Source organism: Ambystoma mexicanum, chromosome 9 (genome assembly GCF_040938575.1).
Source record: "Ambystoma mexicanum isolate Mex_15411 chromosome 9, UKY_AmexF1_1, whole genome shotgun sequence".
Lineage (NCBI taxonomy): Eukaryota > Metazoa > Chordata > Amphibia > Caudata > Ambystomatidae > Ambystoma > Ambystoma mexicanum.
This window is the reverse complement of record NC_090931.1, coordinates 1222632762-1222660181: the sequence shown is the minus strand read 5'-3', so window position 1 is coordinate 1222660181 and position 27420 is coordinate 1222632762. Positions and strand designations below refer to the sequence as shown.

At 44.2% G+C, this 27420-nt stretch overlaps 1 protein-coding gene across 2 annotated transcripts in view; it reads left to right on the top strand.

Annotated features, from left to right (window-relative positions):
- ACMSD (aminocarboxymuconate semialdehyde decarboxylase) overlaps nt 1–27420 on the top strand; it is a 606399-nt gene that overhangs the window by 558668 nt on the left and 20311 nt on the right. Inside the window, exon 10 of one of the 2 annotated variants that reach the window (XM_069616568.1) lies at nt 1195–1426. The exons of the other annotated variant lie outside the window; for it this stretch is intronic. Within the exon in view, the coding sequence (XP_069472669.1) occupies nt 1195–1206 (12 nt within the window). The 3' untranslated portion in view covers nt 1207–1426. Of the gene's footprint in view, nt 1–1194; nt 1427–27420 lie in introns of those variants that run through there. 2 annotated transcript variants of the gene reach the window in all.

The window sequence follows — 27420 nt, the reverse complement described above, 5'->3', positions numbered from 1 at the left end:
ATGCATTACCTCACCCTCTTTCGTGCATAGACCAATGGGTGCTTATGCTGCATAATTGTTACTGTTGATGTATGCGGCTCATTACAACATCCGACGTGATCCTTGGGTATAGCTAGCCATTCTGGGTCATGGCCACTCACCCTCAATTCATCCTGGATTATGGTGTGATCTAATGTGCAGGTTACTTCCATGACTCACTATTAGACACGAACGCCCTTCCCCCTCACAGTGGCAGGAGGCGCATTCACCAAAACCCATATTGTAAAATTCAAATATGGGCAATCCAGAGTCCAAATGTGTGTGCTGACATGCCATGCCCTTCATATATATTTATCAGATGGCATGTATATCCAATGTTCACCAGATAACTAATATAAAACAGTGCTCCACCAATAAGAGCAGAGACCATGGGCCTCATTACACGGATGGCGGTGGACCAAGGTGCTATTAGCACCTTGGTCCATGCCTTGGTGGAAAGGGGAATTACCGTCCTATTCCAAGGTTGGCGGGGCGGTAATTCCCCTTTCCCCCATTGCCCTTCCCCATTCCCATTTTTGCCCCATAGGGCTCTATGAGAATGGGGAAGGTGCTAATTATGGTGCCGCAAATTGCGGTACAGTAATTAGCTCCCTGGTCCTTTTGCGGGTTGGTTTTTAATGCCTGCAAAAAGCAGGCGTTAAATTCTCCAACCCGGTAAGGGACCTCGTAGTAAGGCGGTAAGGGTTTACCGGTACCGATAAAATACCGGTACCGGTAAACCCTTACCGCCTACCATGTAATGAAGGGCCATGTCTCTTATCCAGTTACCAGTTTGTTCCACTCTATGGAAATATTCAAACCATTTTTAACTGAGTCCAAAGAGTGAATCCATCTTTGTTCTAGTCTGTGTAACATAGTGGACATGTCGCCTCCTCTCATGGGGGTCTTGATGGTTTGAAGTACAAACCACCTAATGTCCTTGTCTGTGTGCCCCAATTTAGAGAAATGTTCAACTAAAGGTTTGTCCTGCACTTTGTTCCTTATGCAGGAACGATGTTCCGATATTCTCTGGCGTACCTCTCTCATAGTTTTTCCTACATATACAAGATCACATGGACATTGGATAATGTATATGACATTTTTGCTCAAGCAATTGGTGTGTCTAAACAAATAAGAGATTGGAATTCTGATGTTATGTATATTGTTTGTTTGTAGATTGAGGTTTGATGACATCCTCCACCTTTTGACATTTCGGAGTGGTTGCAACAGAACCATCCGTATCCTGAAGAAGGTCGCTTATATTTACCGGCTTGAATTAGGGGCCTATTGTGACGACCAAAACATATGTTGAGTTACAGCAAATAAACAATATGCTATTTGTTTTTGTATTAACACTTACTGTAATCACCAAGAGGTGTTGAAATTTATGTTAATATATTGGTTCTAGGTGGTCTTAGTACCACAAGTGTGGAATATTGACATGTATAGTGAGATTGTGAATGAATGATGGAATGAATGGTGGTGTTTAAATGGGGATGTTGAGAACAATAAATATTTGTGTAAATTGCTTATAAATAAATATATTTTTTTTTTACAAGACTTGGTATTGTTGAAATGTGTACAGATGTTCTGATCTCATTTCGCCCAGGTTCATTTTTGTTGTTCCATCATGAGTTCAGCCAGACTGGCACCTGTTGATTCATGTGGGGTTGTTATGTGTTGTCTTAGTACCTTGCCTAAGGCTTGCTGCAGTAGCATGATGTCGACTTCCACTGTTTGCAATGTTCTTTTAATTGTCCCCATGAACCTCTCGGCCATACCATTTGTCCGGGCCACAATGGCGTTATCTTCTGGTTTTGGAACCATAGGTATGCAGCTAACCTTCCAAAGTCATGGCTCTGGAATGGTGAATCATTGTCCGATTAATATATTGCTGGGACACCTCAATCACACCTGTGATGTGACCTGGAAGCTTGTTGTTGATGTGACCCTGGTAATGGGGAATCTGGAGTACTCTGTATGAGTACTAGCCTATGATCCTTTCTGATGTCACTCCATAGAAGTCCACTGATAGCTGTGTACCACACTGATTCTGGTAGGTCCCTGATTGCCACTGGTTCCAGCATGTTTGCTTTCACTGTCATCTGGCATGCCTTGCAGTGTTTCACTACTTGCTGGACCATTTCATCAATGCCAGGGAACCAGACATGATGGTGTAGTAAGTGTTTGTGTTTACCATCTCCTGGTGTCCTTCAAGTGCCACCTCTATGACAGTTCTTCCGCAGTGCTGCAGGGATCGCTAGTCGCATTCCTCTCATGAGCAATTAATTGACTGAGACAGTAAGTTCAGCGTATATGGTTGCTAACCTTTTCAGATCACATTTGTGTATCCCCTGCAGTCCTTCAACACTCAGTTTGTATCCCTCTAGTTCGCATAATTGCAGCCTGTATAGCTGGGCCATTTCTAGACACCGTCGACACATCCTTTACTGAAATAGCTGGTGGTAAGGCATGTTCTGCCATGAAACTGTTGCAGTCCTTACCTATTTTGCTCCCCTCCAAGGTGAATTGGGCTGCTAGGTTTCTTGAAATGTAGTGTGCAAGTTGCAATCTTTCCCAGGACAATGTATGATAGCATAGTCGTACTTTTTCAACCTCATGCCCCACCTTTCTATGCGAGGAGGTCTGTGACTAATGTAAAGCACTTCCCAATGAGTAAATGGTGGAAGCGTTTGCATGCCCACAAAGCCGCAAGGCTTTCCTTTTCTGGTTGGGAGTAAGCAACTTCTGTCCTGGACAGTGCCTTGCTGCCGTATGCAATTGTGCATTTTTCTTGTGTTGCATCTGAGGTGCATTGGGTCATGATGGCTCCAACTCCCACTGGGCTGGCATCTACTGTAAATTCCATTTGCTTGTTTGGATCAAAGTAAGCTAGATGGTGTACATTTGCCGAGCTAGTTTGATGGCTTCAAATGCTGTCTGACATTGGCTAATCCATAGAAACGTGGCTTCCGCTGTCAACAGTTGTTGTAGTGGTTCAGTTGTCATTGCGTTATCTTCGCTGTATCATGCACATTATCCTGTCATGCTGAAAAATGTGTATAGGTCAGCCGTGGACTTCGGCGGCGAAAGCTGACTAATGGTGTGTATCCTTACTGGCTCTTGTTTCGAAAAGATGTGCCAGAAGAATCTGAGGTTATTTTTGTTGATTTAGCACTTCTCTAGGTTGAGAGTTAATCCTGCATCTGTAAGCTCCTGGCATACATGTATCAATGTTTGGTCGTGTTCTGCTTGGGTGCGGCCGAACACCAGGATGTTGTTGCTGTAGTTAAAGGATTGATTGGTAGGGAGCAATATACGTAGGATGGTGTCGTAAAAAATCTCTGCAGCAGAAGAGACCCCGAAATTCTGCCTGTTGTACCTATATAGCCCTTTGTGAGTTGTGAACATGGTGATCGACCATGGCAGACGGATGGAGGAGAAGCTGGCGGTACCCTTGATTAAGGTCTAGCTTGGTGACTCTTATAGCCTTATTCAGCCTGATGATCATGTCCTCAATATTTGGACCTGGACGGAGTTCCCGTTTAATGGTGATATTGGGAATTTCTGTTTCAACTCAGAGCCTGAGGCGCCTCCCTTGTTTGGGTACCATGATCACCAGCGAGACCCAGGGTGTGGGTACCAGTGCTCGTTCGATGATGTCAGCTGCCAGTAGCTTTGCCAGTTCAGAGACCATGTGTTGCAAGTGAAACCCTACTCATCTCGGGTGTTGGGGCACTGGGTGGATGGTTTCATTTATGTGTAGGATGATGGGCAGTCATTTGTACATTCCTAGCCCTGTTACCAGGTTCTGGAACATCTCTTGGATGGTAGTTTTGGTTATCAATTCCATGGGTGTTGATATAGCACTTTTCTTGTCTATGTGACACTTTATTTCGATGAGGCCCAACCGCTTAGCTGTTTTGAAACACAGTAGGCATCTACTCAGCCCGCGGGTGTGGAGAACATGGAATACATGGGACACATGATAGGGTTTCTTGAGCACCCCTTAAAAAATGCAGGCAGTGGACGGAGATAGTCTTTGTCCTTTGTTAAATAGGTAATTTTGTCGCTCATCCATGATGTTGATGGTTGCTCTCATATCTATTACAAATTGGAATCTTGACCTTGCATGTGAAGCGTTATCTTTGAGGATATTTCTTCATCCACTTCCTCAGATTTAAGATGGGCATACTCATGTTGATCTTTGTTGGGAGCAGAGGCATCATATTGGTCATGAATGCGTAATTGATCCAGCACTGCTTTGTATCTTCCATCTTGTTCTTCTTCCATTGTTAGGTGTCGTACCATGTGTCTGTGTTGGCCAGTGTCATAAGACCTTTGTGTCGGGAATGGTCGTCCATCTCTGCCAACTATTTGGAAGTGTCCTGTATGACCACACATGCTGCATTGGTGAGTGAGAGTCGGATATGGGTTTTTATGTGGGAATGGAAACCCACATCTATAGCATAGGTGTGTCCCGCAATCTACCGGGTTTCTTATATCGAATGCAGGACGTGTAGCTCTTGTCGGTAGGGCGACTTGCAATGGCAGGCCGTTGGTTTGTTTGTTCCCTCATGGTTTGGCATGTGGTGTATGGTTTCTGTGACATTGCTGCCACCGTTGTTTGAGACATTGGAGTCTCCATGACTACTACTTCAGCGTCTACTCATTTGTGCACCCTTGCCATCTCAAGTATTTCAGTTAACGGATATTCTTTCTTCAGGAGTTGTTTTCTGAATGTGGATGAAGTGCACCCCTCAATGATGCACAGTCTGATGACCTCTTCTTCTGAAAACTTGTCAAACTGGCAGTGCACCACTTATTTCTGTAGGAACAGAACCTATTCGTCCATGGTCTCTGGGCTCTATGGCTGCACTGGTTGAATGTGAATCGTTCATAGTCTCTATTTCGCTGAGCCACACATTTCTGGTTCAGCACTGTTATCAGCGTGGCATACTGTTGCCTATCTGCAGACTGCATGTGTGACTTGCTCAAATGGACTATTCTACTTCCACATTTTAAGTGATTATTTGTATTTTTAAAGTCTTTTTAAACCCACCATAACTTTCTTGGTGTTACACACACACACATATACACAAATCTTATATATATATATATATATATATATATGATATAAAAACTTTAGTTGCAAGGACGTTAAGGTGAGAACTTAACGCAACAAAGCCCCTGAAATTCAGCTAAAGCCAACTTAACTTTGTGCCCCCTGTTGCGCAGCCTATGGCCACAATGATGGCATCACGGATGGCATCACTAATTACATTACAACAGTAACGGGCACTAAGCATGCCCTTCAGCTAGGATCAGTGTGCATGGCCAAATATATTTCAACACATTAATGGACCAGTAGTCATGGTCTTCAGCCATGGACACTGGTCATGGCCTTCAGCTGTGCCTACTGTATATTTTAAAACACTAACAGGCCACCAACCATAGCCTTCTGTGTTTACCAGTGGCTATGACCTTCATCCGTGTCCACTGTGTATTATATACACTAACCAGCCACTATCCATGGCCTTCAACAAAATAATGGCCAGTGGTCACAGCCTTTGGCCGTACCCACTATATATTCTAACAGATAAATGGGCCACTAGCCATTTGACCATGCCCAAGTTGTTTCAAACCTGGTCCAAATTTGTCCAGTGACATCACTAATGACATGTTGTATCAGATCACTGATGACATTACAGATAACATCACTGATGCCAACACTAGTGACGACACTAATTACATTGTATATAACAAATGACATCAATAATAGTGTTACACATTACATCATTTATAAGTTAGCTCATAAAGAAACGTTGAGTATCTTAATAACTATTTAGGCAATGGACCTGGCCAAGACAAACACTGTGGGCACTGGCCAGCACCTAAGGCCAATAGCTGGTAGTCGGTTGGTGTTGTAAAATATAAAGTTGACATGGTGGAAAACCATAACTAGTGTTGCGTTACTGTTTTACAATGTACAGTGGAAAAGGTCGAAAGAGACGTTCACCACAATGGCTTACCTTATTTCTTTATGAATTTCGCATCTTCTATGTTGAATCAATTTTACATCTGTGCATCTTTTGGGGTGGTCGTTGAAGGTCTCAATGGGGGAGAGGAGTTTGCGTTGCAGGCGCCATCTTTGTGACTGGGGTGACTGTGATGTTGACATGATGTTGCGATTTAGCATGAATCTAGTGTAGTTAATGAGAATGGGATGAGTGTTACTATTTGTGTTCCTCTGTGTATAGTTGATACATTTTAGATTTGCACGTGCATAGTAACATAATGGCAAATCTGCCGATGAAATATGAAAATGATGTAGTCGCGTGGCGTGCAGGGATCTTCATATGCGCATGGGAGAAAGGAGATTTGCAAATAGAGAAACCATTGCGAGGGGGCACGGTAGTCTTGAACATACGTGCACAGACATACATACACAGTGGTCTTTAGGGAAATGTGTTTGGGACTGTTCGGGAACACAGGGTACATGGCGAATACATGAAGCTGTATGTCGCAGGTCCCTTCATAGCTAGAGGTTTGGGTAGTGTTGCACTGCGCACACTGATTACCATCCGTTACAATAAAGAGTAAGTTACCGAAACCAGACTCTGTCCAGATTCAAATTGCAGTGCCCTGGTGCTAATGGAAGGTCCTGTGATGAATTGAAAACTTTCCCAGCAATCCGCTCCACTAGCTGAACTGAACCAAAGCCAGCGCAGTGGATTACTTGAAAGGGTGCAGCGTTCCCTGTTACGAGGAGAGCCAGGTATACAGAATCCTGGATTCAGCGGACCAGTAGGATCTCCTAGAATCGGAGAAACGACTTAGTATGGCCGACTAACCAGATAACAACAAACATTTTCAATATCCACAACCAAATATACGTCCCCTACCTTAACTTGAAGTAGCTGAAGCTCAATGAAGAAATAAATCCAAGAAAACAGAAAGAAAGGGTTGGTTAGTATGGAACTAATCCCGCACGGCACAAAGGGACGCACTAGGAACGAGTTGGTGCACCATTTCCACTGCATAGCATCCATAAATCTAGTGCACATGGTTGACAATTGTAGTTCCAAATAATTGTAGTCACCCAAAGTCAAATAGGACAAGTCCAGTTGAAGGAAGGAAGTAACAGTTCCTGAGATGATGAAACTAAACAAAGAAAGTATCAAAACTGGTCCTTGCAACGTTACTGTGATACGGAGTGTAGCACGTTGCAATGGCAGAAATCCGCGATGATCTATTGCTGGAATTAAATGACGAGCACGTTGTTACAGTATTCGGGCAGAGAAAATAATTCCCCACTGGAGTTCAAAGGATAGGAACGGTATGGAAGTTCAGATGCGAATCCGAGGAGCTTGCCGCTATGAAGCACAGCTGAGCGATTGGAGTGGGCAGCCGAGACGCGCTGCTGAGTATGCTGCCAGAGAATGCTGCGTCTCTCTGCTGGACAGTGGATGTGGGTAGAGAACAGCCAGCAATTACTGCGGAACAGCTGAGGAACTTGCCGGCAAGAGGGAAGCTGCGGATTAAACACTGAAGGCGTTTTGCAGCCGGAGCACGCTGTAGAAGGAATCGCTGAGATGAATGGAACTTCAGGTAACACGCTGCAGCTGCATGCTGATGGCGTTTCACAGCCAGTGCACGCCACGGAGAAACAGCAGAGAAGAATGGGCGTGCTGAAATAAGCATGCTGCTGAACAAAATGCTGCAGTCCCACAAAGCAGAAAACAAGGAAGAGACTAGCTGGAACTAGTAGCTCGGGCGGAAATTGAATAGCACCCCGAGCTTCATATGAACAAATAAGAAGAACCGGGTTCCCGCCGCAGCATAACTTAAATACACGTCTAATCCCATGATTAGAATCACGTGACAGAAGAATAATTTCCTAGCATGATAACGTCAGCCTCTCAGCCGACGCAGTCTCCAAGGGAACAGTCCTGCAATCCTGTACCTAGAATAGAACAGCCTTGCAGCTGTTCTATGAGCGAACTGTTGTCTGCATTTAATGGTGTTATTAGAGGAACCACCAGGAGCCAATCTAGCAGGCTTGACAGGTTTGCCACAGAATCCTGGGGTGTATGAGATAAACTCTGTGCAACCTGGAAAACTGGTTGAGCGAGGTTGAAGGCAGCTAACTGCATTCGGGCAGCTACGATAACATCAAATGGTCATCTACAGTGAGGTTCAGGTTTACGAAGTGTATTGCGCAGCTGGCTCAACTCCCTAGCCTCAAAGGAGGAGGCTTCCTCTTGGAGAGAAGAGATGAAGACCTTTGATTCATCACATATGCGTCCCCTTACATTGGTGGCTTCACCATCTCCATTGATAGGGAACTGGCTTACACAGTCATCATTTCCTTTTTTCTTTCCTTTTCGGTGTTTCTCAGTGAAACAAAAAGGTTGTAGGTCCAACAACCATCTCACCACTCTCGGGTTAGTGTCTTTCCTCAGGCTCATCCTCGTTGTGGTCAATAATCAGCCTGTATTTCCTGCCCGTTAAGTAATGTGTGATGGCCCACTTAATTGCCAGGTCTTCGAGCTCGATCGTCGCATAGGAATGCTCTCGGGGGAAAGAGCTTCCTACTGGTGTATAGTACCAGATGCTCAATCCCATCATACACTTGGGAGAGCACTGCCCCCAAGGAAACTTTAGAGGTGTTAATCTGTGAAAGAAACTCTTTACTGAAGTCTGGCAATTTAAGCACTGGTTCCTAACAGAGAATGGTTTTCAGATCCTCGAATCTCGCTTGATCTTTGTCATCCCAAGCACATTTCTGGTGTTGGGCGTTCTTTAGCTTGTCGGTGAGATTTGCTGCCAGGGTGGAATAATTTTGTATAAATGTTCGATAATAACCGGTTAGTTACAGGAAGTCTCGCATATCATGCTTTGTTTTAGGTGTTGGTGTTAGTTGCACAGCCTTCACTTTCTCAGCCTGGGGTTGGATCAGGCAATTTCCAACAAAGGATCTGAGGTATCGTACCACAGATTGGACTAAGTGGCACTTTAGTGGATTGGCTCTTAAGCCTGCTTTCCTGAGAGCACAGGTGATCAAATGGAGATAGTGTATGAGCTCTTGCCAGCTGTTGCTGTGGACCATGATGTCATTAAGATAGGCCCCACAGAAAGCAGTATAAGGTTTTAACACAGGGTCCATAAGTTGTTGAAGTGTCAGGAGCTCCATGTAATCCAAAGAGTCAAACCTTGAATTTGAAAAAGGCTTGTGGTGTTGAAAAGGCAATCTTTGCCCTATCTGCTGGATCTAGTGAAACATGCCAATAGTCCTTTGTTAAATTGAAAGTAGAAACATACTTGACAAACGCTCATTTTTTTGATTAAATCATCAATCTGTGGCATTGGGCAATTATCAACAATGGAAATCGAATTTAGTTTTCTAAAATCTATACAGAAATGTCAGGACTGATCAGGTTTGGCCAACAAGACAATAGGGGGTGGACCAAGAGCTCTCAGAGGGCTCGATAATGTCAGCCTTGAGCATCTCCTCCATTTCCTGTTCAATGATTTTTCTTCTGGCTTCTTGGATCCTGTAAGGTCTTAGATTGACAGTTTTCCCAGACGGTGTTCAGATGTAATGGAAGAAGTCAGCGACCCTACCTGGTTGTTCCAAAAACAACACTTCAGGAAACTGAGAGAGTATGTCACTAAGATCTTTTTGGTGGGAAAATGGCAAGTCAGGGGAATCCAGTGATTTTCTATTTCCGAGTCCATAAGGAGTGTGGCCATAGTGACTGTTTTTCACTTGCTAGGGTCTACTTTCCACTCTTTGAGCACGTACACATGATAGACTTGGGTTTTCTGGCGTCTATCAGGCAGGGAGATCAGATAATTTAGGGAACCTTTCTTCCCTGGAACTTTGTAAGGTCCATACCACTTGGGAATAATTTTATTCTCATATGTTAAGAGGAGAACTAAGACTGCTTGACCTACAGAGAAGGGCTGGGCCACACTGCGTTTGTTATAGACCACTTTTTGCTGTTCTTGTGCTTGTCCTAGATGTTTTTTGACAATTTCTTTTACCGCTGCCATATGGGCTTTTAATTTCTGGGTGGTTTAGGAAATTGGCAAGATGGCCACCTCTCTCTCTTCCCAAGTTTCTTTTAGCATATCCAAAACATCCCGAGGTTCCCTCCCATTGGGTAGCTCAAAAGGTTAATAACCCATGGATGCCTGAGGGTTTTTCCAGACTGCAAATGAAGCTCAGCGTATCATGGTATCCCAAATGTTCCTGTCGGTTTCCACCAACTTCTGAAAGATTCTTTTTAACGTCTGACTGAACCGCTCCACCAAACCATCTTTCTGGGGGTGGTATACTGACGTCCAGAGGGTTTTGATGTTAAGTAATTTCTTTACTTCTTGCATGAGGCGGGACATGAATGTAGTGCCTTGTTCAGTAAGAATGTCATTCAGAAATCCTACTTGAGACAAAAAAGGGTAACAGATGTTATAATATCTGTTGGGTAGTGTTATTTAGAAGGAGAAATGCTTCCAAATATCGGGTGGCATAGTCCACAATCACTAGAATAAAGTAGTTTCCTAACTTAGATGTTTCAAGTGGAAGTACTATGTCCATCGCTATTCTATAGAAAGGGACTTCGATAAAGGGTAAGGGCTGCAAGGGGGTGACGGGGACTGAAGTTGCTGCGGTCCTTTGGCATATATCACATGTCAAAATGTTTTTTACGTCAGCGAAAACTCCTGGCCAGTAGAATTTATGGATGACATGACATGGGTTTTCTGTACCCCTTGGTGAGCTGCCGACAAATGTGAATGGGTCAACTCTAACACAATTCTTCAATGACCTCGGGGTACTCCCAACTGGATTTAAGCTAAGCCATATCTGGTTATATCACGCCAATATAACAACCCCTTCTTTATGAAGAAAAAAGGACTTGCTTGGCTACGTCTGACTTCCTCCGTGATAACCCTAGCGAAGGCCTCTGTGAGGACTGGGTCATTGCGTTTTGCAAAGGCCAGGTCTGGCAGAGGTATGACCTCCTCCGCTTCTTGGCAGGTCTCCACTACGGGGAGGTATGCGCCTTCAAACCCTCTTTACCCCCTCTCTGTTTCTCTTAATACTTTGGCCTCCTGAGGTACTGGAAATAAGGTATTTTACAGCATCCCCTGTGCAATTTCCTCTCCCTAGTTCACTGTATAGGGATTATTCCCATGGTTGTGTAGTAGAACTTTAATGTCTCCCCTAAAGTCAGGATCTATGACCCCCACCATAGAATCCAATCTATATCTCCAGGCTAATCCTGATTTTGAGGCTAGCCTAATATAAGTACCTGGGGGGGGCGGGTTCAAGAAAGTCCTGTAGGTATCAAGTGCCTCTCGTCTGGCGGAATTAAGGTTTCATCTATACTTTGCAGTCGAAACCTATGGATTAGATTTTGTGGCCATAGTGGGGGTTTTGGCTTTGGGATTTATTTTGATGAACAGCACAGGTCCCCAACTTCTATCCATTGGCTGAAATCCCACTCGAACACCATAAGCGGTGGGTCGAATGAAAGAGTCATCCTCTATGAGGACATTTGAATTCACTTTTATTCAAATTATAAGAAAAAGGTCTATCTTCCCTATTTCTAGAGGGAGTCTCCTACTTATCTAAAGGAACTAAAGGTGCTCATCTGTTGTCAGGAAGTCCCAAAACAAGGAAAGTCCTCCGTCGGAATCTAATTCTTCCTGACCCTACCACTAAGATAACTAACTTAAACAAGTCTAGGAGATTGGATTTATTCTCCTGGTGTGCCAATATCTTCTGACAGTCTCTTTGTATCAATGTCTCTAGTCCTTGTGCTGCTTGTCTAGCACAATCATCTGTAATAGTCTCTCTTTATCCCTTGGATTAACTCTTGTAGCTCTTCTACAACAGTCTTAGGATTTGTACTCTCTTTAGTGATGTACCTTTGACAACTTTCCTTGTGATACTTTCTCACACTCTTGTTGGATGTTTTAGCTTGGCTGTGGTTTCTTTCTTGGTATTTCCCCTCTCCTGGGTTCTCTCTTTGTAACTTCTTGTTCACTTGATAGTCTTGAAAGTCCGTCTTTATTATCAGATTTTATTACAGTTTCCACCCCTTTTCATCTTTGTACTCAAATAGTAATTTCTCTCCTTTATTAGGTCTTTGTTCAGAGTTTTCATAGACTTCCCACACAGGGTTATTCAATCTCCTCTCTGTCAGCTTTGCACAATTCCAATTACACATGTTTATATTAAGTAAATCGTTGTGAGTGTTGAGATGAGTTTCTCTTCTCGTATTCAGCTGCCCTGACGGCCTTATTTATTTATTTATTCATTTAAATTTATAAAACGCACATCAACCCTGAGGCATCTTGGCGCTGTTACAGGATATTCACTTAGATACAGCTTGAACAAGTTTAACAGTACAACATTAAGGAGTCATGCTTCTCCCGTTCTCCCCCTTACCTCTCTCTATGTCAGGGGACGGTGCGGGCCATGGCATTCACTCAAGTGAGCCTCTTTGATACTGCCTTTCTCAATCTATGATTTCATTGCTCTCCCGTTCTCGGCTTCCCTTCTGCCACATACAGAGGTTGACGTTAGTAAGCTGTTTATGTTCCCAGTTGCCTTCTCGTTCTGTGTTTTCGTGTGTCTACCGTTCTTGGCTTCCCTTATGCCATATGTGGGGTTAACGTTAGGAAGCTGTTCACGCTCCCACTTGCCTTCTCTGATGGTCTCTTTGTGTTTCGTCAGGCATCCTGCCCACCATCATATGGATGTGGTCTCGCCACTACCTGACACAGCACTCTGTTTTCCTGATTCACAAAGGCTTGTCTATTGTTGGGTACACTGAGCCTCAGTGTCTCACTCTGGCATTCTGTAGCTCTTCAAAAGTCACAGGCTCTGTGGCTCGTCTCAGGTCTGCCTCTCCAAGGTGTGTTCACATCACTGTGCAATCCCTGGCGTAGGATACTAACTGCTACTCCATGTTCCTACACCCATCCCTGTTAAGTTTGCGTCTTGTCTTAAAGAGACATTCTCTTTTACTTCTCCGGGCTGGTTGGTTCCAGCATTACCAGCCAAATATGCAGATGTTACATTAGTCTTCATAGCAGATAGGCCCATGCATGCTACTATGCGGGAGTCCTTGTCCCCTAAGAGGGAGTCTCACCCAGTGAGGTCTCACTTGCCCAGACCTCTAGGGAGGGTATTGCAGAGTGGGCACACCTCCCTAGCCTCAAAGGGGGAGGCTGCCCCTTGGGGATAAGGGACAAATACCTTCGATTTGTCACAGTAGTCTGTGGGTGGGGCATGCATGCGTGTGTGCATGAGCACTATTCCCCAAAATGAGCAGAATATAAATAATCAAAAATGCTATAAGGCTGAATAGCCCACCATTCACAAGGCTCAGAAGTGTCAGTTACATCCATATTGTATGAGGAATAAGAGACAACTACATTATGGTCAATCTGTAAAGGGACATGCTAGTCCACTAGGTGGGTCACGTTTGCATCTAGTTGTGGGAGTTAACAGGAAGAACTTGAAAAATCAAAAAAGAAAAGCAGGTCCAAAGTGGTTTTGTCATATTTAAAAATGAAGCAGAAAAGGCAGAGCATCATGGAAGGGGCATGTGAAGGATCAGCATCTGCATTCTGGGGTGGAGCATTTGCAGAGTTAGTAGGGAAATTGAAGGATTATTTACATTAAATGCTCTCCTAATAACAACCAACCTAAACTCTGACTATGTTTCCATATGGAGAGGTCTCACCAGATCACTGGGCCTAAGATTGGAGCCAAATGTACAGTACCCTGTAGTCCAATAGTAGCACATTTTCTGAATTCTGTGTTAGAAATCCTCTTTAGTAGAGCTGGAATGGTCAAATTAAATGCAAGTTCCTTACGGTTTTCTGTGTGGTGGTCCAAAAAGCATACCATTCAATTCAATTTCAATTTTTGTGTTTTGTTGTTTTTGGTGGCAAAAATTAATTTACACCTTCACAAAAAATATTTCAATTGCATGAAATAAAGCAAGTTTACATATAAACTCTCAATATTCCTAAAATAATTCAAAGTTTAAAATCCACAACATAACATAAAACAAATAGATGTTACAAATTTTTCCACAATGCATCACATAATTCCAAACACAATCATAACTCACTTTCTAATACCGATGACAAAATTCAGTAAGTCAATAATTCAAAAAAAGAAACAAGGAAACACATCATAAAAACCAATATAAAAGGAAATCATGTCACTGCCAATTATAGCAGTGCCTACATTCTTGTTGGACATTTAAAAGAAAGAAGAAATTCACAATGTTAAGGTGTTACAAGGCATTCCTCCTTCACAAGAGACAAACTGTCATTAAACAATTGGAGATCTTTCTCAATTATATTCACAAGTCTAACTGCCGCCAAAATAATCGCATTACTCTGCCACCACATACAACGCAACCAAACCAGGTTGCGTTCATAACAAGAGTTACAACCCAGATAGGCACCCAAACATTTACTCCTTTGTGGTTCAAAGTGCACACAATACATGAATAGATGTTCCAATGTTTCAGACTCCTCTACTTTATCACAAAACCTGCAATGATCCCACCTCCCAGACTCTTTGTAGCCAGACCAATTCCTGGTGCGGGAGCCCGTATGAATCAAATCAAGACGGAATCTCATGTAGGCTCTTCTGGCATTCTTGTCTGGGAAACACATTATATATCGCAGTCGTGGAGTGAAACCGTGTCTAAATTTGGCGTACATACTAAATGATAAGTAACCCGCAATTAAGTCTGAGTTGCGTGCCCATGCGTTCCTAAAGAACCGGCATTTGGACACCCCTGGAGAATCAATTAGGTCTTGTGAGGAAATGTTCAGGGAGCTTTGCACTGTAATCATACTTTTTTGAAATGCAGCTATTGATAGTGGGTACTTCACATGTAGCATTGACAAGATGTCCTCATAAAGGGAATTCCTTGGGGGAGACAGCATTTTCTTAAAGGTGTTGAGCATACGCCATTCATACTTGTCAGCTAAAGGGTAGAGGCCTAACTCGTGTATCAAGATGGCATTTGGTAGATACCCCGGGAGACCTAAAACCCTTTTCCAGATCTTTCCCTGTAGAAGGTTCAATGTAGGGCCCATATTCGATCAAAAGCATACCATTTACTTGATACTGTGAAGAGATATGTTAGAAAACATGTATTATGTGTATTACTCTTACTCGCAAAACCTCGTTCCATGTGCATACAATGCACATTTTTGTTTGTACTGATCCACTTAATTCAATGGAAAGTGTTCATTCCATGTAAACGAATACTGAACATAAGTGCCTCAGTCCCCCGGAGAATCCCCTAAGGTGTAGTGAGGTGAATGAGAGTCAAGTGGTCCTTCTGATTGGTCATGGTATAGTATGTTAAATATGGGAGATTTAGGTAGGAGGATATTCAAAAAGGTAACAGTTGGAAACAAAGCTTCCAGCAATATCTTGGGAGGTTTTCCTTGTTAGGGAGAATTCTCCAGAATGGCTAATTTCCCTTACCTACTGAGTCCCTCAGCAGCTTTGCTGGATTTCTAGGGTTTATTTCACCTGGTAAGAGTGTGAGCCTTTTTCCCACTTTTACATGTGTTTTGCTGTGTGTATGTAACATGTTTTCTGTTCATAAACTGTGGAGCCACACCTACTCCACAGGCATCATCTTTTTACTGTGTGTTACACAGCACCTTCAGTGCAGTGACACAGGGTTGTCTTTTACACTTCCCAACTCAGACTCCATTTTCTGGGACTGACTACTGTCTCCCAGAACATGTAAAGTTGCCATTGACTTTATTAGTCTCTTTAAATCCACAGATCCAGTACAAACTATCTTACATAGAGTACTGGAAAGGGTTAATACTTATCCCTTTTTGTCTGTTTCTCTTGGAGCACTGTTTCGCTCCCTTTTTATCAAGACTTGGCTGGTGGCAGTGGTAACTACCCTATTTTTCGTACTGCGGTAATCCTAAATAACCATGGTAGTGTTTTAGGCCATCTTGGTAGCCTCAAACTTAACCCTGCTAGACCATACACGTTTTATACAGTTCCGGCTGGGTTTAGTCGCCATTTCTTTTTGAAAATGTCTTTCTCGTGTTTTACTCTGCACGCCAAACCAGGTTTGGTTCCTTTGTTCGCTGTCCTTTCGCGGGCTTCCACACAGAAGCCCTCCTTAGGCGCCTGAAAGGCTGCGTAGGCAGGATGAGAGGGAGGGGTTTGAGGACCCCAGCCATGGGTTCCCTTTTTAACCCAAGTCGCACTCCTGTTTGATTGGCTACGTGACTGTCCCGTCAGGACAGCCACCCTGCTGTGTGATTGACAGCCAGGCTGTGTGAATGGGGGAAACTGCATTAAAAGCAGGTCTCTCGGACTGGAAAGGCAGAGTCGCCACTGGAACGAAAGAACCGATGAGGAGCTGACAGAAGAGGACCTCTACAACGACTGAACTGCCCGGTGAAGCCCTGCTGCAGGTCCAAATCTTCAGACTCCAACGACAGAGAAGATCCTCCAGAAATCTTCTTCCCCTGAGCTGGTGGGACCAACCAGTTCACCCAAACTGCAAGCCATGTCTCCCTCCTCTGGTCGAATTTGCTGTACAGAGCTACAGTGAACTGGATAGCCAGGAAGGTCGGACCCTGCTTGGGTTTTAAGGAGCGCACCTTTTATTTGTTGCTTTGCTCTGCTGCTGGTTTCTTCCCTGGGCAGTGCAGGACACTCCAGTCTTCCTACTTCATGTCAGTCCGACAGTCGCTTCAGGAACTGTGAGCCTGCAGGACCTGCCAGGAACGTCCGCCTCTGCTACAGCTTCTTCTCCATTTAAAGGTTCTGTGCCAATCCGGTTGTTCATTTTGTCCAGCCGCGGTGAAGGTGTGTGAAACCATTCGCCAATCCGAGGGCTTGTCCTTCTCTACTCTTTAAACTAACTTTTCTGTCGACCAACTTCGTCCGGAACTCTTAGCAAAGACTTAACCGCGAACTACCCTGAACTGTGTGATCTTGAGCAAAAGACTTTTGTCCTATTGACTTTGGCCCTAAGCCTGTTTGATTTGATTCCATCACTGTAGGTCCTCTTTCTAGATTGCCCTGCTTACTTACCTGTTGGTGCTGCTTTGTTTTTCCCTCCCCTTTTAAATTGCTGGAGTGCCATTTTACTCACACTTCCTTTTGAGTTTAACTTGTCCAGAATCTATTGGGAGTGGTGTGGTGTATTAAGAGTGTGATTTCTCAACTGCTTTACTTTGATGAAATGTTTTACAACTGATGTGTAAATAAATGTATATTCTTTTACTCAGAAACCTTGAGTCAGTGTTTGTTTGAATCATAATAATTGCTGTCCTTTGTGGTACTATTGATAATGTCCACTTGCTCTTGAGATAAGTCTGGCCGCTCAGCCATCACTACCACTTTACTGTGTAGTACAGGCTTGTACCAAAGGTGAATTTGTACTGTCACTTGTAGTCTTCATTGTGCGTGGTGTTCCCAAAGGGTACTGCATATAATTCTGCCTAAAACTCCTGATGGGAGAAGTTAGTTTATTAAAATAGCAGTAAAGACAAAGGGCAAAAGCGATCACAATTTAAGATCCTGTGCCTAGTGCACAAGATCCTGGAAACCACATTCTCAAATACTTGCACAATAATGTCCATTCCTTCTAACCAGCCAGATGCCTGAGGTCTGCCAATGAGAACTTTACCCTCATGATCACCCTTTAAGTTCATCAACTTCTTGAAGGGGACTTCATAAAGTATTGGCAGTGACTGAAGACACCCCATTCCCACTCTGTTTATGGCTCGAAGTTGCATTAGCTCCACAGGTCTGCTTCGACCCCTGATTTCCTAAGAAAATCTCAGCATTCATCTCTCCTCTCTTATTGATTAGACACCTAAGACTGATCGTCCACACCCACATCCTCCCAGCTGGCATAGGTGCCCAGTGAGTCCTCCGCTGTTTGCTAATTCAGTTATTTATTTGATGTTTGTATTTAGCAATACATCTAGCCCAAGGATAATGGAGTGCCTTACAGGTAAAAATGTGCACAAAAGAGTATAGCTGAAAATCCTGGCAGAAGTCCTGCAAAGGGCAAGAGTGAGATGTATGTATTCATTTTATGTTGGTATAATTGGTTTATAAGGCACTTTCTGTGAAAACAGTCACTTTGGGGTCACTTGGGGGTCCTGATGGACAACACCCTAACCTTAGAACTGCAAATAAATGCAACAGTCAAGAAATGCTTCTTCCTCCTCCACACGTCAAGAAGAATCCTACCTTTCCTCTCCTTCACGCACAAAACACTATCGTCGCCCTCATCATGTCAAAAGTCGACTATGCAAACAGCCTCTACCTCGGAATACCTCCTGAAGAAACTACAATGGATCCAAAATACAGCAGCCAGATTACTCCTCAAACTGTCAAGAAGAGACCACCTCACCCCTGCCCTAAAAAGACTACACTGGCTCCCAGTAAAACATTGTATCACCTTCAAAACAATGTGCATAACGCACAGGGCAATCTGCGGACAAGGAGCTGAATTCCTACAAAAGAAAATAACAATCTACAAACCAACGAGACCCCTCAGGTCAAGCAACGAAATCTGCCTGGAACTAAAACCATACATCAAGGAAAAATTCGGAGGCATTGCCTTCTACCACTTAGCCGCAAAATCCTGGAACAGCATCCCAAAAGAAATAAGAAACACCAAAGATCACCTAAAATTCAGGAAATTACTAAAAACCTGGCTTTTCAATACCACAGACTAAAACTGAAACAGCAGAAAGGAAAAGGAATGACTAAACCGCAAAGGACACTGACAACCTCCCAGAACCGACTGAGAAGCACCGACGGCACCTGGACGGGGACGCAGGGCAGAGGGGAACACAGGTGACACCCAGGGAGACGGAGTCAACATCCCCAGCCAACCCTAAACCAACATCTTCAACCGCCCCTAACTTCTACTAGATACCACTGGGTCGCGGAACTGTCAAGACTAACTGAGGTGTGGACACTGGCAGGTGCACTGCCCATATAAGTGGGAGTGAGGAACATGTGGGGTTGTTGGGGAGGCTGGTAGAGGTGGCAGCGAGATGTGAAATGGGCCATGAATTCAGAACGGGTCTAGATCTAACCAGAGGCACAGGGTGCACACGCACCCCCTCTGTGAGAGACTACGCAAGCCCAATTCTTCAATTCAGGATAGAGATGCCAACTAACCAATTCCACTAACAATTTCCTCCTCTGCATACACCTCTCAAACTCCAAACAAAACACAACCACAAACCTATAGCACAACAAACCACACAAACTTCACTACACTGCAACAACAAAACATAAAACACACATAGACTTGCGCAACAGTACACAACGACTACCAGCTGCAAACACCCCAGGCCCAGGCAACGGACCCACCGGGCTGAGGCCGCCAGCAGCACATCACTGCATTCTTGCACTTTTTCCACCCTCCCCCCACTAACTCACCCTCCCTCCCTCTTTCAGAGCCGCCAGAGCGCCATGGGACCACTCCGGTGGTGATAGTGAGCGGTACGAATGTCCTTTAACATTAACATTAACATAACTTTGTGGTGCCATGGGTGTAAGTGTGGGGGATTTAGTTTGAATGACTAGCCTCATTTGGGCCATGCAAGTGGTGAGAGTGGGAGGCATGTAAGTGTATACACAGTAGCTTGTAATGGCAGAAAGAAGAAAAGTGCAAGGTACACACAGATACCAACCACAGCATACAACAAGTGTAAGGCATGGGCCAGGGAGAGAGTGCAGGTGGAGAAACAACAAAAGTGCCAAGAACACACATGTTCAACAGAGAAGAGGATGAGGAGAAAAGCTGAGTGGAGTTAGTGCACCCTTAGCAAGGCAAGCACCTTGAGAAAACTGCAGCATAAGATGAAGAGTTACAGCAGGAGGCATTAAACTACGAGCAGATTAGGTGAGTCTTTCATAACCTGTGGAAAGGCAGTAGGCCAGTAGCAGAGCCAATATCTTTTTCGAAAGAGAGTTCCAAAATTTCAGAGCAACGCGGGAACAGGCTTGGTTTGTGGCTTTCCATTTCTTAATCTGAGGGATTGCAAGAGGAAGTCTTGTTTTACTGTGAGTGTGGCGGGAGCCTCCAGCAATGCAAAGTCTATGCACAAAGGTTGTGTCAGGTGGATGGCTTGTGTACAGGATGGAACGAATATTAAAGCAATACAAACATTCTGAGGGAACCAATACGGTAGATCCAGATCGAGGCTGTGCAATCCGATTTCTTTAAGTCTGAGTACTACTTTGATAGGTCCATGGGGAGGACGAAGGAGGTCCTAGCGTGGCATTGGCATCATACATTTGAGATTGCATAAGGGCTAATACTACTGTACTGAATTCACTGGGAATGATAAGAGGATTGGCTTTGCAGAGAAAGTGGATTTGGAAGAAAGGTAGCAATATTGGCAGTGTGAGGTTGCCTGGAGATTCTTTTGTCAATAGCGGAGACAAGGGATTTTGCAAAGGGAGCAATCCAAATGGAGATTCCCAGGTTGGAGTTTTTCAATATTTAAACACCTGGAATGTCTGTGGCAGGAGGATTCGAACTTGCAAGGTGCCCACTGGCACCATGTTAGAAGCAAGCACTTAACACATTAGTTATCTTCCCATGCATAAGGATTAGCCATCTAATCCATCTACTGAAGTCGAAGGTACTGTGGAATCAGAATGGTAACAACCTTGATTCTCCGAGTTTGGGTGAAGATGCAAGGTGGGATGGAGAGTGACACTGAGGGAGAGAGGGAGGGAGGGAGGAAGGGAGGTAGGGATGCAGGAAGGGAGAGAGGGATGGATTGTGACAGGGTGGGAGTAAGTAGAATTATACAACTTGGTTACATATCTAACCAGCCCTACAGATAAGGGGTGTATCGGCCACTTTTGCTCCATAAAATTGGCAAATACTCCCTAAAAATAAAGCACAAAATTGAGGAAAAGGCATGTAGAATCTTGCATCCCTGATTTCACCCTCACAGCTCCATGAATATGTTTGGAACAGTAGTGAACATAGTACCACAGGAAGAAACCACTATTTTAAGTGCCTGATTGGAAGAGGTGAACATGTACCTTTTAATGTGCATGAATAACTGGGAGCAAAGAAATAAATATTATGAAAACATCTCCGTTTTTCAGTTAAAACATATTTCTACTCGCTAATCGAATACCCTCATTGGGAATTGAACTTATATTTCTACTCCCAAAAAAATGATTTTACTCCCAACTTTAAAAAATAGGGAGTAAAATACCCCCACTTCCAAATTTTATCTGGAGCCCTGGATCTAACTGTCTCAACACCGTTCCTATTGTTAATTATTTGGAGCTATGTTAATCTCTCTTCGTCATCAAACTGTTATATGTATGTTATGTCGTTTTTATATGGCACTCAGAACCCAAGGGCGCTAGAGCATGATTACATTGTCAGGAAAAGGCCAGAAGAATCAGTTACTGGATTAATGATCGGAATAAGTATGAAACAAGTGAGTTTAAGGCCTTTCCTAAACAGGTCCAACATAGATTGAAGTCTGAGAGTTTCAGACAGATCATTCCAGATCCTTTTGCCCTGAGAAAATCTCTGTCCCATCAATGGACGACAAGTTAAATCTCGGAGTTACAAATGCAAGGACTTTGCGAAGTATAATCCTTGGTATGGGTTATATACCTATTTGCAAGGTGCTGAGGGGCCATGCCATAGATTAATTTAAAATAGTAAAATAGGCATTATATGAGCGCGCAAAGGAGCATTAACAATTATCCTTTAAGTATTCGTTTTCAGGAGTTTGATAGGAATTTCGGGAAACATATAAAAGGGGCACTGCAATAGTCTAATTTTGCAACAATTCTACCTCTTAATCGTGTTCAAGTGATCAGCGTTTATGTAGGGGTGTATATGTAAAGATAGATGATGATGGCAGGAGGTATGAGGTCTGACAATCCACTTTATATGGCAAGATAAGTGAAGATGGGAGACAAAATAGATCCAAGCGGTTTTATTGTGGGTTGAAGAGAGGGTCCCAAAAATTACCCACCTCATCCCCATGAACATAACGGCCCGAAGTGTCAACAACACACAAAGTCACTCACTATTCGGACAGCCCCCAGAAGCACCAGTGACTGACACGTATGCAGGGAAATACTCCCCCACACTGCCATTCAAACCTTATCCAGTGACTGTCTTTATGGATACAGGTGATTCAACAGTAGTTACAGACTCAAATGCCTTGACGGATGACAATGACTAATGCCGAGAAACCACTGTGGTGATGTCATTAGTGATACCACGACGTAGCCACGTTAGTCATGAAGTACAATCGCAACCATGCACGATGGTACACAAACTAAACACTTGTATACACAAAGAACATGCTTACACAGTTCTGTAGAGTACAGATACATATACATACTGTCTAAAGCTTTTATTATTTTACTCATTACTCAAATGCACAAACGCTGAACGCAAGGCAACAAAGAGATGCAGAGCAAGCTTTCAGATGCTTATGGCAACTAACCCTATGGAACTACAGGATCACATAAGGAGCCTGGCAGGACATGATATAACTAACCTATAGGAAACATAGCACGACATAGGTGTGCAGAAATCATAGTATATGTATAAGGAATATCACATAAGGCCTCAAGCTGAAGGACAAGATATGAGAGAAAAAGCAGACCCAGGCTGCACAGAGCAGGAATGCCAGGGCTCACAGCCAAGGTCAGAGACAAGCAGCACATTCCAAACCTAAAACACCAAAGGGGCCATCTGCAGAAAAACAGAATAAATCTTCATAATTTGTTTTCAAAAAAGGTAACAGGCCCCCCTCTCCAGAAAGAACATGGCATGATAACCTGTTCTGTGGTTCTTTCCCACTTCGAGAGTCTGCGCCATCCCTTTTTGCTCACTGTACCTTTCACAGATGGGAAATAGCCATTTGCATTTCAGTCTTTGTCCCGCCCACATGGGCAGTGCAGCACCGAAATGCTATGGCAAATCCCTTCTGAACAAGAGTACCAACAGCAACCCCATACACATGTTTCAGCCTTGTTGGGCCTCGTCAGTGAGGTGGAGCTGTGTCTCTCTGAGCACAGTGAGCAGGGGGTCCACGTCTGGGTTCCCCCAGGTAACTCAGGGTGACCAACCCTAAGTTCCTTGCAAACATTTTTCAAAAAAGGTAGCAGGTGCCCCTCTCCAGAAAGAGCATGGCATGATAGCCTGTTCTGTGGTTCTTTCCCACTTTGAGAGCCGCAGCCATCGCTTTTTTCTCACCGTACCTTTTACAGATGGAAAATAACTATTTACATATCAGTATTTGTCCTGCCCACATGGGCAGTCCAGCACAGAAATGCTAAGGCAATTCCCTTCTGAACAAGAGTACCAACAGTAACCCCATACACGTGTTTCAGCCTTGTTGGGCCTCATCACTGAGGTGGAGCTGTGCCTCTCTGAGCACAGTGAGCAGGAGGTCCACGTCTGGGTTCCCCCAGGTAACTCAGGGGGACCAATTGCAGACCAGACAAACTCAATTTCATGGTCCTCAACCACGTGATGCGGCAGAGATAGACAATGGGTATTCACCCACAGTGGGAAGACAAACGTTTCTCAGCACCACAAACGTGAAGTGAAACATGAACAAATTAACAATGTTGCAACATGGAGAACACTCACACAGGCACAGGTGTTACTGCTAACAGATACATTGGGTACACTTAGTCATTCTCACCACCTTGAAGAGGTGCACAGAGTGCTAAGAACCGAGCTGGGTCCCAGGCATGGGGAGGCCAGTTTCAGCCAATCAGGGGACAGAAATCCAGGGATGGATGGAAGGGGGCAAGGGCCAATAGTAACCTGCAACCCTGCAACAATGTAATTGATAGTTTCTTGGGGAAGGGGCAGGCCAGCCACCTGACATGGAAGGGCCAATTGAGTAAGATCTATAAGAACATTCCATAGTGTATACCACTACAAGCACCCAATCAAACGTTGTGATAGGTTTTTAGGGGTGGCCACGGTTGTGACACTGCTTGGTATCAAAAAGGGTTGATACTGGTTTGGAAATGTTGATTCTGGGGATTGTTGAATGACCTGTATGATCCCTGTCAGTGTTTGTAATAAACAACAGTTCTAACTTGCCCTTGGGTGAATCCTCTGTTTGTTCTGATAGCAGGGTTGTTGGGCCCTTGGGAGCTGAACGGGTGAGCTTGTATTAACCTCCAGGCCTCTGACATACCTGACCTCACCAACAAGTTGGTAGCAGAGGATGGTTCATTTCTAAGCTTCTCGAACGTTTAGTCCACTCTCAAATCTCTACCTTTGTAACCAATCTCTCCCCCCCTTTTAATCTGGTTTCCGCCCTAAACACTCTACTGAAACTGCCCTCACCTATATTCTCAATTCCCTCTTTACTGCTTGCTACTCTTCGCAATCCTCTGTCCTTGTCCTCCTTGACCTCTCTGCGGCCTTTGATTCCGTTGATCACCCCTTACTTCTAAACACTCTTTCTTCCTTTGGTATCAGTGGCTCTGTCCTCAACTGACTTTCCTCCTACCTTTCCAACCCCTCTTTTGCTGTCTCCTGGGGTGGCTGTACCTCTTCCACTCTCCCCCTGGACTTAGGTGTTCCCCAAGGCTGTGTACTTAGCCCTATCCTTGTCTCACTCTACACTTCACTACTTGCCCCCATTACCTTCTCTTTCAGCATATCTCATCATTTCTACGCAGTTAACACCCAGCTATTTCTTTCCTTCTCCTCTTTCACCCCCGAACTCCATCATAATCTTATAATCTTTCCTCCTGTCTTACTGCTATTAAAAACTGGATGTCTTCCCAATTTCTTTCTCTCAACGCTGAAAAATCTGAAGTCTTATTCTTCCCCTCCAACACGCTTCCTCCTCCCTCTCCCTCTCCTTTTACTTTCTTTCCTCCGACTAACCTCCCTATCTCTGCCTCTGCTTGCAACCTTGGCCTCCACCTTGACTCTACCCTCTCCCTTTCCCATCATATTTCTCTTACCTCTCGCGCCTGCCGCTTTCACATATTCAATGTTCGCAAAATACGCTCCTCCCTCACCTTCCATGCTACTAAACTCTTAATCTCTTCCCTCATTTTCTCCAGTCTTTTCTACTGTTCTTCTCTCCTCTTTGGACTCCCTGCCTCTCACCTTGCTCCCCTCAAATCACTTTACCACTCTGCCATCCATACCCTCTGTCTTCTTGCACCTCTTGATTCCATTTTCTCCTCGCTTTCTTTTCTTGGCTGACTTCCTTTTCACTACCAACTTAAATTTAACTTCCTATGCCTAGTTTTTAAATCTCTTCATGAGCTCGCTCCTCCTTACCTTTCCTCTCTCCTTTCTTTCTACTCTCCTTCTCGCTCCCTCAGATCCGCTGATCTCTTCTTACTCACTGTACCTCCATCCCCTTGTGCTTCCTCTTGTTTCCGTTCCTTTCAGCTCTTAGCCCCCCATCACTGGAACTCTTTACCTCTCTTCATACGTTCCATTTCCTATTACTCCTCTTTCCGTGTCTCCTTGAAATCTTTCCTTCTACACCCCCCGTCCTAACTCCCCTCCTTCTCCCATTATCTCTTCCCTCCTTCCTACTTCCCCTCTTCTTCCCTTTCTTTCTCATCTCTCCTTCCCTCCTCCTGTTATCTCCTCTTCTTTCCCCGCTCTGACCTCCCTTTCTACTTTCCTTTCTTCCTCCTCTTATCTATTCCTCCTTTAGAACTGGTCAATTGATCTACATACTGTTTTTGATGGTTTGTTTCATGTCTTTGTAATTTTATGCTTCTTGTTTACAATGTATTCTTGTTGTATTGTAAAGCGCTTTGGCGTAAAGCGCTATATAAACCTAATAAATACAAATACAAATACTCCCCTTTGGTATAAGCCGCCTCTTCCGCCGTAGTTCCTGGAGGGCTGTGGGCGACTTGCGACCAATGAGTCCGGCGGGGAAGTGCACCTTCGCACAAAGGCCGTCAGGAGCCAGATTGGAAATATCCTGCCCGCGATCCGTGAGAAGTTCAGCAGACCAGAAGAGTGGTGTGGCAGCTTTGGGAGAGCAAGTAGCTGAACAGCGTCAGTGGATCGTGGAGTGTAAATATTGACTCAGCCACATGGCAACTAAGGGGAGTGGTAAAGTAACAGGGGTGAGAGGGTGTTAATGAATATTGTTGAGTATATTTGAAGTATTGTTGAGTATTGTCTAGTCGTGTCGAGTATTGTGAAGCTTAGTTGTGAAAGGAGGTAGATGTCATTTCTGTGGTTAGGGCACATTCGGTCCTAAGGGAAAAGGGTCTGGTGAATAACCTAGACTATTGACTTACAGAGATGGATGACAGAATTTATGTGAATAGTGGATTCCCTTTGGATTGGGCGTTTTAACTCAGGACATGGATGATGGTATCCCCGTGCAAAAGGAGCTGGCCTAGATTGTGGAAGGTGTTCGTCTGGTTACGTCTCGAGGAGGAGTTTTATCTGCAAGGCGACACAGTAGATACAGATTGAACACGAACAATATTGGTATCCCCTGTTAGGAGGAAGGAAGACAGCTGTGGGTTTATGTTGGGGTTGTGTAAAATGTTTGTGTAACAGGACATTAGCACTGTGAGCATTGTAAGTGATCTCTAGCACTGCCTTGTCTAGTGAAGTGGTGACGTATCCCATTAGGTCTGTGCATAGGATTCAGAGAGCACGAGGTGTTACAGAAGTTGGAGTTGAGAAATGTAAAATTAACAGAGGAAGCTGTTCAGTGGCAGTGCACGGAAGGTGCATGCACAAGATTGGTGGGTGTGCCTGAGGAGGTGGAGAGTTGCAGAAGAGCGGTGCACGGGGCATGCCTGACCAGGTTTTGGGGCCAGAGAGGCTCAAGAAGAATTGTTAAGAACTGGCATTTGTGATATTGATGAATCTGAACTGAAAATATGAATTGTGCTTGTTTAATATCGGAGTGCCGAAAGCCTCGAATTGATATCAAGTAAGTATAAAAGCAATGTATCAAGGGAAGCGCAGGGTGATACGCCCCTACAGCACTTGTGTAAGGCCCTTCCACGCTATAAGGACAAGATTTTTAAATATAGCATGGAACGGAGGAAAAGCACAGAGAGTAAATTGACTAAACCATGGCCATAATGAGGAAGTTTCTTCAAAAATGTGCAGCAACCACGATAGACACACATACAAGAAACCCATAAGGGGAAGAAGTTGGCTAGTCTTATGGCGATATTTGAATTCTGGCGAATATTCCAGGAGGATGAGGGGGAAGTAAAGGGGCGTAAATGGATGCTGAGCCAACAGGAGACACCAGGGCCAGCGTCCCTGCCCTCCGCTCCCCCACCTTCTTCGGCAAGCTAGA